Genomic DNA, 21,016 nt, shown 5'->3' with positions numbered 1-21,016 from the left:
TTTTTTTTTTTTGAGATATGGTGACCAGAATTGCACACAATATTCGAGGTACAGTCGCACCATGGAGTGATTCAAAGGCATTATAACATCCTCATTTTTGTTTTCCATTCCTTTCCTAATAATACCTAACATTCTATTTTCTTTGGTGCTGCTGCCGCACATGGAGCAGAGGGTTTCAACGTATCATCAACGATGACACCTAGATCCCTTTCCTGGTCGGTGACTCCTAATGTGGAACCTTGCATCACATAGCTATAGTTCGGGCTCCTCTTTCCCACATGCATCACGTTGCACTTTCTCACATTAAACATCATCTGCCGCTTGGATTCTGAGTCTCGTAAGGTCCTCTTGTAATTTTTCACAATCCTCTTGCGATTTAACAACTGTCTCGTCATCAAATTTAATAACCTCACTAGTTACTCTCATCTCTAGATCATTTATAATTATGTTAAAAAGCAGCAGTCCCAGCACAGACCCCTGGGGGACCCCACTATCTACCTTTTCTCCATTGAGAATACTGATCATTTAATACTACTCTCCGTTTTCTATCTTTTAACCAGTTTTTAATCCATAATAGAACACTACCTCCTATCCCATTACTCTCCAATTTCCTCTGGAGTCTTTCATAAGGTACTTTGTCAAATGCCTTTTGAAAATTCAAATACACAATAACAACTGGCTCACCTTTATCCACATAATTGGATATAATTGGAATTTTACATGCACTTCTTTTTAAATTTGTTCTTAAAAGAGGTGCATGTAAATTCCAGTACATGTAGCTGAAGTGAGGGCACGGTCATGGGAGGAGTGTGAGTGTGTTAGGGCCATCAATCAGATTTACGCATATGGCTATAGAGTTCGGGGAGCGTGTCTACATTTAGACACAGGCATTTACACCCCTGTGCACTATTCTATAAACCACTATTTGGATGCTCCTACATTTTAGAGAGAGAGAGATTCATTAGGCATATTGCCATTCTGTAACACATTCCTTGAATATATATTGGCTTAATTTGAGCAAAACCACTGACTTGTTTCATTCTAAAGGGAGACTGCCTCTGTAAGGTTCCAACTTGTTGACAATTACAGCTTTAATGAGCAAATCAAAGTCACTGCAAAACCAGTGATTGAATTCAAGCACGTTTTCGATAGATGAAGATGGGGAGGGTGGCAAGAGAGTGTAGCAACAGAAGTAGGTTTAAGGTAAGCAGGAGCAATTGTGAAGGCTAAATAGGCCAAGAGGTTCCTATATATGACTGTTACACTTCAGATTCAGTTACATATTATTTTATTCACAGTTGTTTAAAGCTTTCTGCATGTCTTCATAGAAGATATTGGTCTTCTAAACAATACAAACTCCCCAAACCTAATGCTTTTAAGAATCATAAAGAACTGTGACTGAATGTCTACTGCTTATGTCATTCCCCTCTTTTGTGAGTGAAAAGGAGTATGTGAGTTGTTAAACCTAAGTTTTTATAAAAAGGATAGCTTGAAAGTCATAATAAACCTCTAGCTAAGTTCTCTGGGACCTCTTTAAGCAGTGCCCTGTATCTTTCCCCAAATGTGTACTGATTCATTTCAAGCACACTTTTTGATCTGTGTAGCCAAATGACCTACTTGGAAGCATAGTTCTACCTCATCTGAAATTTCTTTCTTTTATGATTTGTTTTGAAGAACTGCACAGTGAATCCTACAGAAAATATTTTGCAAAGAATTGAACATCTGAGTTACATCTTTAGAACTAGATTTGCTGAAGCATTCGGGCAAGCATGTGCTGAGATTGGTGTTCAGGTAACTTATGATTTTATTTATTTATTTTTTTGGATAGTTCATTGTGTTCAAAGTTGCTAATATCCAGAATTATTTTCTTCAAAAGTATATTGTGAAAGGTGGACATATTGATATATGACTAAAAGCTAATTGGAGCTTGGGATTTTATTTTTGGAGCTAGGGTTCTGGGTGAAAGTAGAGCAGTAAAAGTTCATATATTACACAAGTATTGTTTGCATTGTGTTTAATACTAGTACCTTTTCCTAATGATTTCACCACTTAGAAATCCTGAATGGGGACATACAGAATCAGGAAACATTTTTCCTAGCTTTTTACTGTGAAGTAACTTATGGTGATCTAATTTTTTCAGAAGATTTTTCTTATTTGCTTTCTGAGTTTTCTTCCATCCTTAGATTGTAGAAAAAGAGATCCTTAAATAACAAAAATGCTGTTTTAAAACTACCAGCAAACTGACTGACATTAAGAGTTGGTGTACTTTCTGGCCTGCTTGCTCCAAGCTTCTTATGTTTCTTCAGAAATGATGGTGATTGTAGATTTATGAGTATATCAGATTTGATTGAATATGCATATTGTGAACCTGCCAGAGTAAACTACTAGAAAAAATTTTAATGTATGATGTACTCACCAACAAATTGTACATTATAAAATCTTGGGCCTGATATTCAGCTGATACAGTGACCGCAATGTGTTAAATGTCAACCATGGTTGAATATTGAGTTCTCTTCTTTTGCAACATTGACTTAACTATTTAAAGTAGAGGGAGCCACAAACAGATAAAGGGAATAAGTTCCTTCAGTTTTCACGTTAGCCTTATTTGGGGATAATGTCACCCTGTCATGTTGGTGACGATATCAAAGATTCAAATACCATTCGCTGATTTGTAGTGAGATAAAAGTAAATCAACTGCAAATACAAATGCTACCTAAAATTACTTTTCTAATGTAGAAATTAGTGTCATCCATCAGTACTTACATAACAAGACATCTCTGAACTTCTGCTCATGCCATCTTAAAAGCCTTAAGCGTTAAATTCTTCAATTTAAATTATAGCAGCCAGTTGTCAGATATTTTAAATGTTACCTATACAGTTCTAGTATAATACATCTAATAAACTAGCTGATGCCTAGGGAAATTTACTGCAGAATGACCCACTTTCCCCCTCCTGGTTTACCGCACTCTTCCCCAATCTGACCTTAATCACCTCTGTCCTTGTGCACACCAGACCACTTTCTCCTATTTAGATGCAATCTGTGAGGCCAACAGGGCTCTGTCAGGCTGCACTATGTGGGACCATGGAGTTTTATGCTTCATCCAGGTCCTCATTACCTGCCAGGCCCCCACTTCTGTTAGTCTACACCAAACCTGGTCCTGGAGGCACCCCAGCCACTCTGGTTTTCAGGATATCCACAATGAATATTCATGAGAGATATTTACATGCAAAGCAAATCTCTCTCATTTTATTTTTTTTGTTACATTTGTACCCCGCGCTTTCCCACTCATGGCAGGCTCAATGCGGCTTACATGGGACAATGGAGGGTTAAGTGACTTGCCCAGAGTCACAAGGAGCTGTCTGTGCCTGAAGTGGGAATCGAACTCAGTTCCCCAGTTCCCCAGGACCAAAGTCCATTACCCTAACCACTAGGCCACCCCTCCACACAACATGAATATTCATTGTGGATATCCTGAAAACCAGAGTGGCTGGGGTGCCTCCAGGACCAGGTTTGGGAACCACTGAGCTACACTGTTAGTACTATTAACTATTTAGCATTTCTATAGCGCTACAAGGCGTACGCAGCGCTGCACAAACATAGAAGAAAGACAGTCCCTGCTCAAAGAGCTTACAATCTAATAGACAAAAAATAAAGGAAGCAAATCAAATCAATTAATGTGTACAAGAAGGAGGAGAGGGAGGGTAGGTGGAGGCAAGTGGTTACGAGTCAAAAGCAATGTCATAGATGCATAGAGATCAAAAGTGCACTCTTCGGTAGTAGGAGGGCCTGGACCTTTCTAGTTTAAGGCAGTCTTGCAAAAGGTAGCAAAAAATGGGCTTGATCTTTCCAACCCGAGGGGTCTAGTAGACCTAAAAGGATCAGGTTGGGTTGATTGGTTATTTTGTTTTGAATGTTGCACTGATAACTATAGTTAATATTCCTTGAATATGCTTGAGCTGATGGGTACAGCCACACCATTTGAATGAAGGAGCTAACGTGCTTTGCCCAGAGGCAAATTCAGTTAGCCTACTTTGCATAATCAGTTGGGTGGGGAGTGGAGGGAAATACTCTATTATCATGACTTGCATAGTGGCATTTAAGATGTATACAGAGTAATTTTTTAACAGAATACCAAACTTCGGTAGCAGGTACGTGCTCAAGTTACATCACCTATCTAAGACTCCAATGATCAGAAGCAAACACGGGCACTATAGGCCAATAGCTTCGTACTAGTGCCTGTGTTTGCTCCCACCTGATGATCACAGGCAGCAAGTGCGTGTAACACGCTTCCCAGCTGTAAATGCAATGAGCATGCAAATGCATGCTAAACAGGGCATTACCTATTTTTCCTCAGTGCTCAGCGGCAGCGCGCCAAACATTGGTGTTGCTCCCGCAGTAAACCCTATGCCAGCTTAGAGCTGGTGTTAGGTTTTGTGGAGCATTGGGGGGGAGGTATAGGGAGCCCTGTCCAGCATGCTTGCAGGCCCCCCCCAACCCCCCCCCCCCCCCCCCCATATGCAGGCCACCTAACCCCAGTTTTCCCTGGTGGTCCAGTAGTGCTGGAAGAGGAGGGAGTGCTACTCCTTCCACCAATGCAGAGGTAAGGGAGGGGGGGTTGACAGCTAGACCAGGGCATGGGGGGTATCTTGGCAGCCCATTTGGGCCGTCAGGGATATTTGTTTTGGGTGTGGGGAAGTTAGGGGGCTGGAGATCCACCAGATCTCCAGCCCCATGTCTGCATGTTAGGGGAGGGGGTGTCAGGTGGTCTGGTGGTCTGCTGGACCTCCTGCCCCCCCCCCCCCCCACCATATCGCTGTCCCGGGGGGGGGGGGGGGGGCGGTTGCTAGGCCACCAGGGCCTTGCTGTTGGAGGTGGGTCCAGGGCTCCCATGTACCTTCAGTCCCTGTGTTTGTCAAAAGCTCAGACCTGTCAAACACGTGCAGGAGGATTCAGGCACAGTCCTCCCGCAGAGTACCCCTATGATCAGAGCTAATAGCATGCTTAAATTTGTATGCTATTAGCTCTGATCATAGGGGCGTTATAGCCCCGTGCTGTTCCAACTCTAATTTTAGGGCACTATTTGAAACAGCGCGGGGCTTCTGATCATCTGGTCCTCTGTTAATTGTACAAGTACTTTCACTTTGAAAAGTGCTTCATGGAAAATATATGCACACACTTACTTACACCTGTTAAGTACACACAAATTTCTCTATTTTTATTTTTATTTTTTGTTACATTTGTACCCCGCGCTTTCCCACTCATGGCAGGCTCAATGCAGCGGGCAATGGAGGGTTAAGTGACTTGCCCAGAGTCACAAGGAGCTGCCTGTGCCAGGAATTGAACTCAGTTCCTCAGGACCAAAGTCCACCACCCTAACCACTAGGCCACTCCACTGGCATGTATTTTTTATAGTATTCAGTACATAAGTGCTAATCCCAAGTTCACCCCTGGAAATGCCTCTGCTGAGGTTGGCTAGACTTATGTGCATATACTCTTTAATTTTATAAAAGGCTGTTGCTGCACATAACATTGGCTGACCTGCAGAAATGCCTTTTAAAATTATCCTTGTGGACAGTTCCTGTTTCCTTGCAGCTTATAATTAGGGCATTTGATTTTAGGTTTTAACCAATAAACACAGATAAACACCCCCAATGTACAGAAGAAATTTGTAGGATAAATATTGTGAAAACATGTCCCCTAGTATTTTCACCCTTGCCTTTGTTTGCTTTGAATTCTCCACCTTTTTTTTTTTTGTGTGGCACTGTGCATTGCACAAATGCATACATTTGATTCATTTGGGAGATACCTAGCAATAGTAAATTGTACTGCAAAAATCCTGATTTTAACTACTTTCAAGTGACCTCTAACTGGAAAGTAAGCACACTTTTACATTTTATAAACACCTAAGTATAGAAACTCTGCTTATAATCTAGTCAAGACTGGTAGACAGGACATACATAATGGAAAACAAATACGATGATAGTGTGGGTAATGGAAGAATTAGACTGAGTATCAAAGCTTATCCTGGGGCTGATTAGCTTATTGTTTAGTGTAATGAGATACAGAATGTACACCCCTGCCAACTTATAAGAACAAGTAAGAAAACTGAGGCAAACCTGGCTTTTCATTACACCTCCAAGAATAAAACAGGAGTGCAGGTGAGGTTGAGGGAGGGGCATCTGTAAAGAATTCAGTGACGTGATAAATAAGTTTGGTTGAATCTTTGCTCATGAACCTACCACAATAATAAATGCATGAAGCGGAAGCCTTAGGTTGGTTAGTATTAGTTGAAACATTCTTGGAGTACATCAGCATTTGCATTCATCCTCCCTTGGAGATTGCTGCTCCATCCTGTTCATATTTGTCTTGTAAAACCTATAAAGAGTTTGCCATAAGGCAGTTCACATTTGTGTATAAGGTCAATGTTGGCCCTTGCTTGTACTTTAACATTTACTTCTAAGTAAAATAGATCAAGCCATCTACTAAATGATCCATAAAACATCTCTTATGAGCTGCTCAAATGACTTCTTCATATAACTGCCAGAGTTGTATCCTATTCTCATACTATGTGTTAGTTTTCAAAGAAAATAAATTCAGAAAATTTCCTATTCTATATTAGTTATCAGCAAAAGTCTGTCCCCCCCCCCCCCCCCCCTTTTTCCCAGTCTTTTTTCCATAAAGTACTCAGTAAATTAGTTAGGCTGTAAGGAGCAACCTAAGTTGTCCTCTAATACTACAGGCCTGTAATAAATCCATAATTCTTCCTAGTCTAGCCAGAGACAAACCATGTCAAGAGTGCAAATGCCATCTGTTAATCAAATTTGTACCAGTCATGAAGCCTAAAAGGAATATTTAAAATTTGGGAAATCTAGCTCCAAGAGCTTCTAGGACCTCTGCAAACTACTGGACTTTTAAGTCCTTTACTGGTTGTAATGAAACTATGGGAATATCCCTCGAGACACTTAAAAACCTCTCTGAAGGCCTTTATAGAGGTATGCTGGAAAACAGAAATATCCTAAATATAAGCTGTTTTGTATGTCAGTAATCCAGCAATATGTATTTCTCAAAACCTTTCACTGTGAAGTATGAACTGACCAGGAGGAAAAAGCCTCCGATCCCCTCTTCCACCCTGTTAAAAAAAAAAGAAATAAAAAACAAAAGCAACTTTCTTTCAGGTGGCAGGATTTAAGTGGGTTAAAGTTTGCATCATCGGCATAAAAAAATGGTACTCGGTCATCAAAACTGCACATGGTTATGTTATCTATCTGGTTACCCTATTTAAAGTGACTACAATTTTGTAAAAAATGCACAGAAGGACTTAGTTTTTCTCTTAAGTGTTTCCAGTGTCCAAGTGTTCAATGGAGTCCTTTGGCATTGCCACGCGGGAACCACTAGTGTGTCTTGGTAAGTGGCCCTAAGTCCACAGTGTCAAACATTTTGAGCAACCAAAGTAATGATGCCATACAATCTCTGTAACTTAGAAATTGCCTCCAAAATATTCTGCAGTTTTCTTGTAGTAAAGTTGAAGATCTCGGTACAGTGACTCCTATTTTGCCTGGGTATATAAAGTTATCAATTACAATTAATTTATCTGCTAACACTTTAGGATTTAATATCTATTCTAAATAGGGGAAATTTTTATTTGCATTTTTTGGATTCCCTGCTGTTTAAGCAACTCAATGAGATTTGCAATAACACACAGAAATCATGTAAACGATTTGCTTTTACAGAGAATTTCACATAAATTCTCTGTAAAAGCAAATAAAACTGGAACATGAAAATGGTACGATAAGAATTATAATTTAATTAATTTTATTCTATCCTATTTTGGGCATTTATATTGCCCTTATATCAACAGTGAGTTACAAAAACATTTAAGATCATCAAACTTACTAATCCAACCCAAAGAATTTACTAAAATATAAATCTTCAGGGCTTATCAAAAACACTAGTTAAAATCATCTTCTAATCCAACCCAGAATATTTGCTAAAAAGATGAACCTTCAGAGCTTTACAAAAAAGAAACAAAAAAACCAACAAATAATTAGCATAGCACATAGATTCGGAGAGCAAGCCATTTACACAACTATGAGCATCTTAGTTTTGGTGCTAGAAAGTCTTCCTATAACTTTTACAGATCAGTGGTTAATTTCTTCATTTAGTTAGTCTTATTACCTGCTTAGTTGCCTTATGGACGTCTGAGCAAAGAACAGCAATGTGTTAGTGTTGTTTTGAGAACGAGGGCAGGCCTGGTGCCCCGCTAAGACAGAGCCACACAGCTATTGCAGGTAAAGGAAAAGAGCATGTATTAAAGCTGTTAGGTCAGGGGTCCTATTGCGTCTATAGCTAGGATGAAAAAAGCAACACAAAACCAGTCTGTAAATGTAATAGTATCCTTGTGTGGCTCGCTTCTGCAGGGCCACTGTGTACTTTATTGCCTCTCAGTACAGCAGCACACTCTACTTATCCCTGGCATGGTTTCTCAGAGTTGCCAGGGAAGTCTCTAGCAATTACTAAGGTCAAAGTAGAAAATCTGCAAGGTCCCAAGTGCAGCTTGGCCTACTTAACTATAGCAGTTGGAGCTCGCATATAAGTGGTGGAGACCAGGGGCGTATCTGGACTCTGGCGGTAGGGGGGGCCAGAGCCAGAGAGAGGGGGCACTTTTTAGCCCCCCCCCCCAACGACCCCCTGCCGCCATTGCCAGAACCTCCCCACCAACGACTGTCCACCCTCCCCCCCGCCATCAACCCTCCCCCGCTGCAGTTGTTTACCTTTGCTGGCGGGGGACCCCAACCCCCCGCCAGCCGAGGTACGCTTGCCGCCTTTAAAGATAATTCTTCAGCTGGCGGGGGACCCCAACCCCCGCCAGCCGACCCGACATCTTTAAAGTTCTTCTTCGGCCTCTGTGGCCGTGCTGTAGTTGACTGTTCAATCCAGTTCGGAGTCTGACGTCCCAGCACGTTGTCCTGCACGTACAACGTGCTGGGACGTCAGACTCCGAACTGGATTGAACAGTCAACTACAGCACGGCCACGGAGGCCGAAGAAAAACTTTAAAGACGTCGGGTTGGCTGGCGGGGGTTCGGGTCCCCCGCCAGCTGAAGAAATATCTTTAAAGGCGGCAAGCGGACCTCAGCTGGCGGGGGGTTGGGGTCCCCCGCCAGCAAAGGTAAACAACAGCAGCGGGGAGGGTTGACGGCGGTAGGGGGGTCTAGGGCAAAATCTGCGGGGGCCCAGGCCCCTGTGGTCCCACGCAGATACGCCCCTGGTGGAGACACATGACTATGGGGTGTAACTGCTTACCTCTCGGCCTCCTTTAACCTAGCAATGGCCTCTGCTTATAAACTTCCTGGACCATGTCCTCCTGGCTCTACCCCTCCTATGTCACTTCCGCCCTCTTTCAAGACCATGGGTTTTAAAGTGGCTCTGACACTGAGGGAGTGGTACTAAGGGAGAAGGGCAGCATCCTATAAACTCCCTTACAAAGAGGTAATGTTTGTAGACCAAGACGTCAGATCAGTTTGAGGTCTAGAAATAGTAGGTGGGGGGGAAGGAAGGGTGGTTGGAGGCTAAACATGTTACACAGTTAACATTGATGCTACTTTTTTTGTAATGGGATGTATTGTGTTTCTGGCTTGCTGATAAAAATATAATGGTAATAGCAGCTTGAACTTCAGAAATTGTAGCTGTTCGCCAAGCTTTCAGTCTAGTGCATGTTACAACACAAAGGCATGAAAATCTGAAATAGCACTGGAAAATTTAGACTGGTACACAGAACTAAAATAATCTGTGAAATTTTGAATTATTTCCTTTGGGGACTCTGCCAGCTTCATTCATTTTCAAAGCATATAGACTTAACAAAGTTGCATAGAAGCATTTGTAACTTTGTAAGACCATGGGCTTTGAAAATGAAAATTTGAGCAATTGAGCTAATAGACTTCCAGTCCCATCACAATCTCTGCCCTTGAGCAGAAAATATTTTTTACTGCTACTTCCAAATTCAACAGTCTATCATATTTAAAATTCCTGAAGGTTTTCAGATTGTTTAGTGTACTTTATCTACAAAATCCTGACTAGAGCAGAACAGTGTGCTGCTGCGGCTAGGAAAGCGAATAGAATGTTGGGTGTTATTAGGAAGGGTATGGAGTCCAGGTGTGTGGATGTTATAATGCCGTTGTATCGCTCCATGGTGCGACCGCACCTGGAGTATTGTGTTCAGTACTGGTCTCCGTATCTCAAAAAAGATATAGTAGAATTGGAAAAGGTACAGCGAAGGGCGACGAAAATGATAGTGGGGATGGGACGACTTTCCTACGAAGAGAGGCTGAGAAGGCTAGGGCTTTTCAGCTTGGAGAAGAGACGGCTGAGGGGAGATATGATAGAAGTGTATAAAATAATGAGTGGAATGGATCGGGTGGATGTGAAGCGACTGTTCACGCTATCCAAAATACTAGGACTAGAGGGCATGAGTTGAAGCTACAGTGTGGTAAATTTAAAACGAATCGGAGAAAATTTTTCTTCACCCAACGTGTAATTAGACTCTGGAATTCGTTGCCGGAGAACGTGGTACGGGCGGTTAGCTTGACGGAGTTTAAAAAGGGGTTAGATAGATTCCTAAAGGACAAGTCCATAGACCGCTATTAAATGGACTTGGAAAAATTCCGCATTTTTAGGTATAACTTGTCTGGAATGTTTTACGTTTGGGGAGCGTGCCAGGTGCCCTTGACCTGGATTGGCCACTGTCGGTGACAGGATGCTGGGCTAGATGGACCTTTGGTCTTTCCCAGTATGGCACTACTTATGTACTTATGATTGTTTACTCTTCCAAAATGTACAAGACTAGGGAACACTCCATGAAGTTACATGGTAATATATTTGAAATGAATAGGAGGAAATATTTTTTCACTCAATGAATAGTTAAGTTCCGGAACTCATTGTTGGAGGATGTTTTAACAGGAAAAGTTCATTATCTGCTATTAAGATAAAAATGGGGGAAGTTACTACTTAAACCTGGGATTGGTAGCATGGAATCTTGCTACTATTTGGGATTCTGCCAGGTACTTGTGACTTGGTTTTGCCACTGTTGGGTGAAGGATATTGGGCTAGAAGGGCCATCAGTCTGATCCAGTATGGCTATTATGTTCTGAACTTTTCTTGGTAGAGTAACATTTGATGGTATTCTGTGAGTCCTTTGTATCATCCCTGTCATGCTTACTCGTGCCAAACTAGGGCTTACTTAGTTCCTGTAAAGTGGTGGTTGTGGCTTTTGTATACTTGATTCTTCAGGATTTTCATGCAAATTTTTGAAAGGTATTTGGGTGTGCTAACTTGCTATTCATTTTTTTTCTCTATCTCCTCTTCCACATTTAGAAATATTATGAGAGAAACTAGGTTAATATAGTAGAAAAATAGCCCATTGGTTCAAGCAATAGGCTAAGATTGAGAGAAACCCAGATTCAAATCTTTCTTCTTCCATTTATGTTCATTGTGACCTTGGGCAAGTTACTTCATCCTTTGTTGCCTCAGATTTTGCTTACATTATAAGCCCTTGTTTAATGTGACTATGGTGCTCATCTTCAAAACACTTACATAGTAACATAGTAGATGACAGCAGAAAAAGACCTGCACGGTCCATCCAGTCTGCTCAACAAGACAAACTCATATGTGCTACTTTTTGTGTATACCCTACTTTGATCTGTACCTGTCCTCTTCAGGGCATAATACCTGTGATCTGGATGTATCTGTATGAGAGTATAAGCATCCTTTAAGTCCAGACAGTATATACAATCTCCTCCTTGAATCATGGCAATGAGGGTGCTCAAAGTAACCATCCTGTTTGGCCAGATATTTGTTCAGGGCCCGGAAGTGTAGGATGAGATGAAACCCCATGTTTTCGTTGTGACCAGGAAGTACTTGGAATAAAATATCTTCCCTCTTTCCTATGGTGAAATGCATTTGACCACATTGGAACGTAGAGTGAAGAGAGGTCCTTGGTAAGCAATACCGGATGCTGAGATCTTATATTTGATGCTCTTGATGGGAAATTTGAAGGAACACATTTTAATCGCAGATGGTAACCCTCCTGGACAATGTTTAGATCCCACCAGACTGAGGTTATAAGGGGCCACCTTACCTGAAAAAAAAATTCAGCCTCCTTTCTACAATGTAGTCATCTAGGATGATTATAGAGATTGAGGTTATGTTCTGTGGAGCCTGTTAAAATCTTGTCCCTGGTTTTGACAGGGGAGCTGACTGGGACTTTTGAGTCTCTGCTTTCTTTGGCAATAACAAACTCCCTAAGATGTTTAGGAGGAGTGGGAGGGTGGATGGTACCTACACCTTTGAGGGCCATATCATCTTTGTTGCCCTCTGCTAAAATACCTCCTGGAAGTGGAGGTCAAGCCAGGAGTGGGCCTGGATAAAGTCTTAAACATGTCTGTGTGCTGTTGGATAAGAATAGCAGCTTTTTAAACTTTTTCTCTAAAATGAAGATACATACCTGTAGCAGGTATTCTCCGAGGACAGCAGGCTCAATATTCTTACATGAGCCTACTGCCCAGAAGACGGAAAGAAACCCCCCAAAGCTCTGGAACCCTCCCGATCGCTCCGCCGTACGGGCCGACCCACCACACATGCGCGGGTGGCTTCCCGCCCGCGACGCGAATGTGCAGCAACCAGTTTAATAAAAAAACAAAATAAATGCAAACAACTCCAACGGGGAGAGTTCCATTCTTTGAAAATGAGCTTCCAAATGCATTTTTTTCATAAAATCATATTTTTCCTGTTTTATATCACTCAGATGCAGAGTGAAACATGCACACTGCAGAGTGTTAAATAGCTCCTTCAACTTTTTAATGGCTTTCTGCTATGAATTTTTGTATCATTTCCTATGGACTGACGCAGTTTTTTTTTGGTTTATATAGTGCATAGTTTGTCTTGTTTTGAAGCAAATTGTAGAGAAGCTTGGTAATTATATACTTTGCAGTTACTGTACTATGATTTAGGCTACCATTTTGAGAAGTTCTTGCATCCTTATCAAAGGCAAAGAATTACTATAAGCTTAACAGAAGTAACGGTGTGGTCTAGTGGTTAGAGCAGTAGGCTGAGAACAGGGAAACCAAGTTTTAAATTCCACTTCTCTCTCTCATCACTTTCTGGTGCCATAGGCCCCAACTTAGGCTTGGGAAAGGGACCTACCCACTATATCTGAATTGTAATTCGTGTTTGGAAAGGAAGGGAAACCTAATTCCCAACAGCTTTGTCCCTTGGCTAACACAAGGGCTTGGTGTTAGAGATCTGCTTGTTTAAGCCTAATAGGATATCTTTCCTTGGTTGCTGTAATTGTTGGAGGAAAGAGATTGAATGAGAGAAGAATTTAATATTTCATGTTTTATTTTTTTATAGAGATATAAACTTGGAGTACGGTTGTACTACAGAGTCATGGAATCCATGTTAAAGTCGGTAGGTAATAAAGAATTTATTGCATTTTGGCAAAATTTACTTTTCCAAGAAATTTGAATTCATTCACATTTTATGTTCTTGTGCATTTTAGGAGGAAAAACGACTGTCTGTTCATAATTTTAGGTATGTTTTACAAATTCAATAAATGAATGTGTATTTTCTGAATTGTAAAAGTGTATGTAGCTCAAAATTGAATTCCCTAAGTCCATAGTTCAGGGGCGTAGCTACGTGGGGACATGGGCCCCCACAGATTAAGCCCTGGCTCCCTCTACATTTGACCCCTCCCAGCCACCGACCCCCCGCCGCCGCCAGGTACCTTTGCTGGTGGGGGTCCCCAGCCCTTGCCAGCTGAAGAGTCTTCTTCAGCGCCGGTCAACTCCAGCGCTTCACTGTGTGATGATCTGTTTCTGACTCCTGACGTCCTGCATGGGGCTACATAAAGGACGTGCACGGCGCAGGACATCAGGAGTTAGAAACAGATCATCAGCGAAGGCGCCGGAGTCGACCGCCACTGAAGAAGAATCTTCGGATGGTGGGGGTTGGGGACCCCCGCCAGCAAAGGTACCTGGCGACGGGGGGGGGGGGGGGGGGAGGGGCGGGCTCGGCAGCCAAAAAATGCCCCCCGCCCCCATCCAGCCAAGGTCTGTCTACGCCCCTGCCATAGTTGTATCAGTCTTAGGGCCCTGTTTACTAAGCCACGCTGTAGGCGCATTAACTTTTTAGCGTGTGCTAACGATAGACACCCATTATATTCCTAAGGGTGTCTCTAGCATTGGTGCATGCTAAAAAGCTTGCATGCCTACAGCGCAGCTTAGTAAACAGGGCCCTTAATAACCCTCCCTGATTCGAATTGACCCCCTTTAGTTTATGGCCTCCCAAATAACGATGCCTATTGGACATTTGTTAGATTAAAACATCCAACCTGGCTAAAGTCTTCCAGTTAATAGTGCTGACTTACGGGATCTGTTTAGAAAGCATCAGATTTTTTTTTTTCAGAAACAAAACAGGTTACATTAGTACACATTGGAAGCTTTTGAGCAGTAGCATGAATTATCAAGACTTCAGCCCTGGCTACTGTCAGTCCGCACATGTTTTATCTTTTCACAATTCAATTATGTTTAATTAAAAAAAAAATAAATTCTCTCAGGACAAGTAGGCATGATATTCTCACATGTGGGTGATGTCATCCATGGAGCCCGGTGTGGACATTGCCATAGTGCACTGTCACTTTAAAACTTTTGAGGCAGTGCTCCCACTGCGCATGCGGCGTGCCTTCCCACCCAACGCTCAAGCATGGGACCAGCATTCTAGTGTTTTCTGCAGAGCAGAGGTTGGTTTTCTAATCTCTCCTCAGCGCGGCAGACCTTTCTGTTTTTGTGCCTTCCTTTTTGGGGACATTTTTTCTCAAATTGTGGAAATTCCTGTCCCACGTATGAGCACTGAAAATAAATTCTGTATCTTATAGGTAACCATACTGTATTTTGTTGTTTGATTCTTTCTTAGTGTCATAATGTTTTAGATTTGCTTTTAGAGTGTCGAGTTCTGATGTATTTTAGCTGGCATTGTTTTAATTGATGATATTTTTTCATATTTTGTACAGTTAAATTGTAAACTGCTTAGAATGTTATGGGCAGACTAGAAATTAGAATAAATGAAATAAATGATCTTATCTTTTTCTAATATATCCCAAAGCTTATTTAACTCGTAAGGCTTTTACACTGTCTGGTAGTTTTTCAAAGAATTTTACAGAGACTGTAACTTATGTTGAAAATTAACATTGACTCATTGTACTTTCCAGCAAACTGCTAAACAATAGTGCCTTCCATACATCTCTGTTGGCCTGTGCAGTTGAAGTTGTCATGGCAACATATGGCAGTAAGTGAACCGGTAGATTTTTACTTAAGCTTGGGCGTTGCTTATACTCAACTAGAGCTTATCTTATTCAACAATTTTAGCTAGTAAACTTAAAAGGGTAAAAATGAATAGAATAGGTACAGACTGAATTTCCAGTTCACTTATTTATGCATTCTTATATCCCACTATTATCCAAAAACAAGTTTTGGTTCAAAGTGACTTACAGTTTACATTTTGGTGGAGTTACAGTAGTGTTGTGTAACATGGAGAGGGCATCCACAGTTTGTGTAGTTGTTTATATAGTTTCTGAAGAGATAGATTTCAGGAGGAAAAGGTGGTTGTGGTTGTTGAGTTCATTGTTGAGTTTTGGTGTTGTTTATTCATATAAATTTGAGGGGGCAGTGTTGAAAGGAGGCACTGATATCTTTGTGTTTAGCTATAGAATTTTTTTTGTAGAGAGAGATTTTGATGTCTTTCCTGAATTGGAGGAGATTTGTGATGCTTCTTATGGTTTTTGGTATCGAGTTCCACCATTTGGAACCCAGGTAGCTAAATCCTGCTGTGTAGATAGTATTTTTGCAGTTAGGTAGATGTAGGAGTATGTAGTTTCTCTTTTGTGGTTTTGAATTTCTTGTGGATAGTTCGATCATGTCAAGCATATATTCAAGTGCCATTCCGAATAGTATCTTGTAGATTACGGTGCTAGCTTTGAAAAATATTCTTACCTTGACTGATAGCCAATGTAGTCATTCAAGCAGTGGGGTTGCTCTCTTGTATTTCGATTTCTTGAAAATCATTCTTGCTGCCGTGTTTTGGACTGTTTGCAGTGATTTTAGTGTGTTTTCCTTGCACCCTATATATGCAGCATTGCAGTACTCTAGTTGCGATAGTATCGTTGACTAGACCAGTATTCGGAAAGATTGCCTAGGGAAATAGTCTCTTATCCTTCTCAGTTTCCAGAGTGTTCTGAAGCATTTTGATGCTACTGCTGATATTTGGTTGTCCAGTGTTAGGTGTTTGTTGAGTATGATCACTAGTATTTTAAGGTGTGTTTTGATTTTGTATGGAGATTAATTGTGAATTTTTGATAGGCTGTGAGGTTGTGCAGGCTGGATAGTACCAGGAATTTGGTTTTGTCTCTGTTCATTTTGAGTTTGAAGGTTTTTGCCCATTCTTCTATGAGATCCAGTCCTTTTTTTTTTTATTTTGTCTTGTATGTTTGTGATATTGCTTTGGAAAGGTATGAAGATGGTGATGTCATCTGCATATATAAATGGGTTGAGCCCATTTGTTCCAGTTTTTTTCCAAGTGGTTCCATCATTACATTAAATAATATTGGCAATTAATGGCGATCTTTGTGGTGCTCCGCACTCAGATCCATGATGCTGATATTTGGTTGAACATCTTTACAATATAGGATCTGTTCTTTAGGAAGCTGTTGAACTATGTTGCCACTGCCCCGTTGATTCCCATGTTGTCGAGAAGTGTCATAAGTGTAGTGTGGTCTACTAAGTCAAGCACACTTGACATGTCGAATTGTAGTAGTAACACATTTTGACCTTGGCATATTATGCTTCTGAATTTCATTATCAGTGTGGTTATGAATGTCTCAAGTGCTGTGTTGTGGTCTGAAACCTGATTGGGAGTTATGAAAAATTGAGAATTTTGTCAAGAATTCCATTAGTTGCTGAGTTATTAGACCTTCATTTTGGTCAGTAGAGGTATTGAGGCAACTGGTCTATAATTTGTGATATCACTGGTTTTGCTACTTGTGTTTTTGGGGATGATTGTGAGTACTATATCACCTTTGTTGGAAATTGACCTCTTTGAAACATGTATGTGATGTATATGGTACTCGAACCCGTCTGGTGGGTTTTTTATCATGTAGTTGGGGCATTTGTCTAGTAGGCAGTATTCACGCGCTTATTTTGTCATTAGTGTCTTTACTGTGTCTAGTTGTGGTGGTTTGAAAATGGTCCATATTCTCTCTGCTGGGGTGTGGGTGTCGTGTGTTTTGCAGTCTTGTAGGCAGTCTGTGACGTTTGTGGTTTTGTAAGGGTTGATCTTGTTTGCTGTTTTGATTTTGTACAAGCTCGTCAGCAGTTGGTGGTGTTTCCGTTGTCGCCAATATGTTCTGGTTTTTCAGTAGTTCATGAGTTTGAATATTTTTTTCGTGTTGGTCTGTTTGAGGTTCGTATATGTTCTGTAGTGTTCGGCTTTCATTTTCTTTATGCTGTTTGCGTATGTTCTTACGTCTTTTCTCCATATGGTTTTGTTTATATCTGTTTTGTTTTTGGCCCATGTTCTTTCAAGTTTCGTGCACAGTTGTATCTTTTGTGTAATAGTCTGTCATTAAACCAGGGACGTGCCTATTTTTTAATTTTGTTTTTGTTTTGAGTGGTGCTATTTTGTTTAGTGTGTTTTCACTTGTTTCATCCCATTTTCTCATTAAGTGTTCATCCTCTGAGGTGCTTGTGTTTGTATGTGGGGCTGGGTTGTTTTTTGTTTTTTTTTCATCTAGACTTTGTCTCAGTCCATTTTTATCTGGCTGTGCTGTAGTTCTTTTTTGTTATTCAGGTTCTTGTTTTATCCTTGCTCTATGTACTTGTCACAACTTTTCTTGTCCTTTAGACCTTGACAAATGTTTGTTGGATTTAGTAGCTAGCCTGAAAACATATGAGCAAGGGGCTGAGACCTTTCTCTACCCCTTTCCTCCCGTCACCATTTTATCCACTGAAATGAGGAGTGGGAGTGTGTGTGTGTGGGAGAGGGGGAGAGATGAGAGGGAAGGAGCTTTTCTGAGATCTACGCCAGCTCTTTTAGGGCCTGATTTACCAAGGCTGCTTTTCTTATTCCTTCACCAAAGGCCCTTAATGCACTCCTGAACACAGAAATAGACAACAGTCACCTCCTACCCAGTCACCCAGTTTCATATTCTCTCTCTCCCCCCTTGCATTATCATCATCCAGGCTCTCTTAGCTTGTTCCCCTCCCATCAGCCACCCTCCGCAAGCCCTCAACGTGTACCCCAGCAAGTCAGTCAGCCTCCCCCTCCCCTCTAGTCCTCAGTTACAGCCTTTTACTCTGTTACAGCTGTTGCTGGGAGCAAGAACCACCTCCTCTGTATTAGAGAGTTGCACAGGGACAGAAATCTAACCTGTCCCCCCCCCCCCCCAACCTTTGCTGTGCCACAGTCACCATGACCCCTCCCCCCCCAAGAAGGCGAGATTTTACAAGCAATTTTACAAGCAGTAAAAATTCTAGTAAAAGTAACATAAATCAGTTTCTTCTGTACTCTGCTAAGACAGCAGATGTACAGATTAGCAGGGCCCAAAGCACTCCAAAACAAGTAAAGTCAGAAACATAACAGTTTATACTTAATTGTTCAACCACCCTTAGGATTCACCATGTGCATGTAAGGACTGGATAAACAAATTAAAGCAAAGTTTAAAGCAAATGCCCTTAATATGTAATACTTGGTAGCAATAATGTAATAGTGATAGAATATTCACACAGCAAGCAGCCTGAGACAACAGATTTATTTTCAACTGAACATAATTAATTTATAAAAGTTACCACTGGTGCAATGCATAATTAAATCAACATGACTATTTCTACTTGCTGATCAACTCACTAATTAACAAGTATCTCTACCTCCTGTTTATTCTTGCTTCTTTGATTTAACGGAGGAACAGACTTCAGATGCTCGGCTTCCACTGGTGTAATTTACAATATGAATGCCAGGCAAGCTTCCTCATTAGTCTAGAAAAACCTCCTGAAGTAAATCATTTTTATGGTCACTTTTTTGTTTTGTAGGTTTTTCTTTTACTTTACTATATTAGTATAACTTGTCCCTTTAATTTAGGACTTAATTACAGAAGGGCACTTATCTTAATTTGGCAAAATATAGCCTGGTTTGCTCAACAGAGAGCCTCCGTTTCATGCTTAGCTGATTCAGGAGACAAACCAACAACATACCTTTGATATCATGCCCTACAATAAATAATGTCACTTATGGTGTTCCTTTCCTTTTTCTGATTTAAAAAAAAATTGTAAACTGCTTTGATTTGTGTTGCAAGTAAAGCAGTATATCAAAGGGAATTAAACCACTGAGACTGAATTAGACTTTTTTTTTTATTAACACATACCATGTAGCTCACAGTTTCTGAAGGTTGCTGCCCTGTTTTCTTAAACTGCCTGAAGAAGGAGGCTAACCTTTGATCCCCGCAGCGTGGTAGTGCTGCTCCCAAAACCTGGGTGGCACACAAACCAACCTGAACAATTCAGAAGCACACAGTTTTCTAGTGCCAACAGATATTTTAATGTTCTTAACGGGGGACATAAGTATGCAAGAAGTTCAAACCCATGGTTTTTGAAAATGCTTGCAGTTCTGACACTTGCTTGTCTTCATCTCCACTGGTAGGTCATTCCATGCATACATCACCCTTTCTGTAAAGAGATATTTTCATAGATTACTTCTGAAACTATCCCCTTTTAATTTCATTTTATGCCCTTTCATTCCAGAGTTTTCTTTCAGTTGAAAGAGACTCGCTTCTTATGAATTTGCGCCGTGGAGATATTTACATATCTCTCTCATCTTTCTTCCAAAGTATACATATTGGAGTCTCCTGCTATACTTTGTCGAGAGGGTGGCTACTAAAATAGTCAATGGTCTTCTTCAGACTCCATCCTGTTCATATCTTTTTAAAGGTACAGTCTCCAGAATTACACACAGTGCTCTAAATGGGGGCCTTACCAGAGACTTAGGCATTATCACTTCCTTTGTCCTGCTGGCCATTCCTTTCCCTATGTATTCAAGTATCCTTCTTGATTTGGCTGTCATCTTTTCTACCTGTTTGGCCTTGTGAGGTATAATCATCCCCAAGTCCCAGTCTTTTTTTGTGCACATAAATATTCCCTTAAGTTTCTGCAGCCCAAGTTCACAAACCTGCTTTTTTGTTTTAGCATTAAATCATAGTACCAATTTACTGATCATTCTTCAAGCTTCTCTAGATCCTTCCTCATGCTATCCAAACCATCAGAGGTGTCTACCCTAGATTTGGTATCATCCGCAAAGAAGCAAACCTTACCAGACACCACCTCTGTTATATCACTCACAAGTTCAGTCCTTCAGGGCCACAAACCAGTCTGGTTGTCAGGATATCCGTAATAAATATGCTTGAGGTTTTGCATGTATTGTGTCAGTTCTTTGCAGATATATCTCTCATGCATAGTCATTTAGGGGTATTCTGAAAACCAAACCAGCTTAAAGGCTTTGAAGACAGAACAGTGTTGTCTTAAAGGCAACATTGACCAGAAGTCCAGCACAAAACAAAAATGGAATACTAGGGGTCACACTACTGCTGAGACCAATTCTGAAACTGGAGAGAAACTAGAAACAGAGCATTGATCCAGTTGAACAGAACATAAGTGAATAGTTGCATGAATCAGAATTAGGAAACTATGAAAACTTGAATTTTGTTCCTAAAACTATTTTGAGAATAATTTCTCAGCAAATAATTTCCAAATATCCAGAGCTCCAGGTGTTTGTTGAATTACCAAAAAAATAATGAAAATTCTGTTTTGCTATAGTTTTCCTGGTACCATTTTGGTAAGATTCTGGATTTTAATTACATAGCTTTGCAAAACATGAGCTCCAAGCATGTTGCTTTTCAAATACATTAAATAGGTCCTTTCCTCAG

The 21,016-nt window shown here is 40.9% G+C and overlaps 1 protein-coding gene across 3 annotated transcripts in view; it reads left to right on the top strand.

The window, feature by feature from the left end:
* The window catches only part of RB1 (RB transcriptional corepressor 1), a 462,098-nt gene that overhangs the window by 199,858 nt on the left and 241,224 nt on the right, over window positions 1-21,016 (top strand). For all 3 annotated transcript variants that reach the window (XM_030200484.1, XM_030200483.1, XM_030200482.1), the window contains 4 exons: window positions 1,675-1,791; window positions 13,405-13,461; window positions 13,553-13,584; window positions 15,260-15,336. In XM_030200484.1, coding sequence (XP_030056344.1) covers window positions 1,675-1,791; window positions 13,405-13,461; window positions 13,553-13,584; window positions 15,260-15,336 — 283 coding nt within the window. The remainder of the gene's footprint in view (window positions 1-1,674; window positions 1,792-13,404; window positions 13,462-13,552; window positions 13,585-15,259; window positions 15,337-21,016) is intronic.

Source organism: Microcaecilia unicolor, chromosome 4 (assembly GCF_901765095.1).
Source record: "Microcaecilia unicolor chromosome 4, aMicUni1.1, whole genome shotgun sequence".
Classification (NCBI taxonomy): Eukaryota; Metazoa; Chordata; class Amphibia; order Gymnophiona; family Siphonopidae; genus Microcaecilia; species Microcaecilia unicolor.
This window is presented reverse-complemented; position numbering and strand designations above follow the sequence as displayed.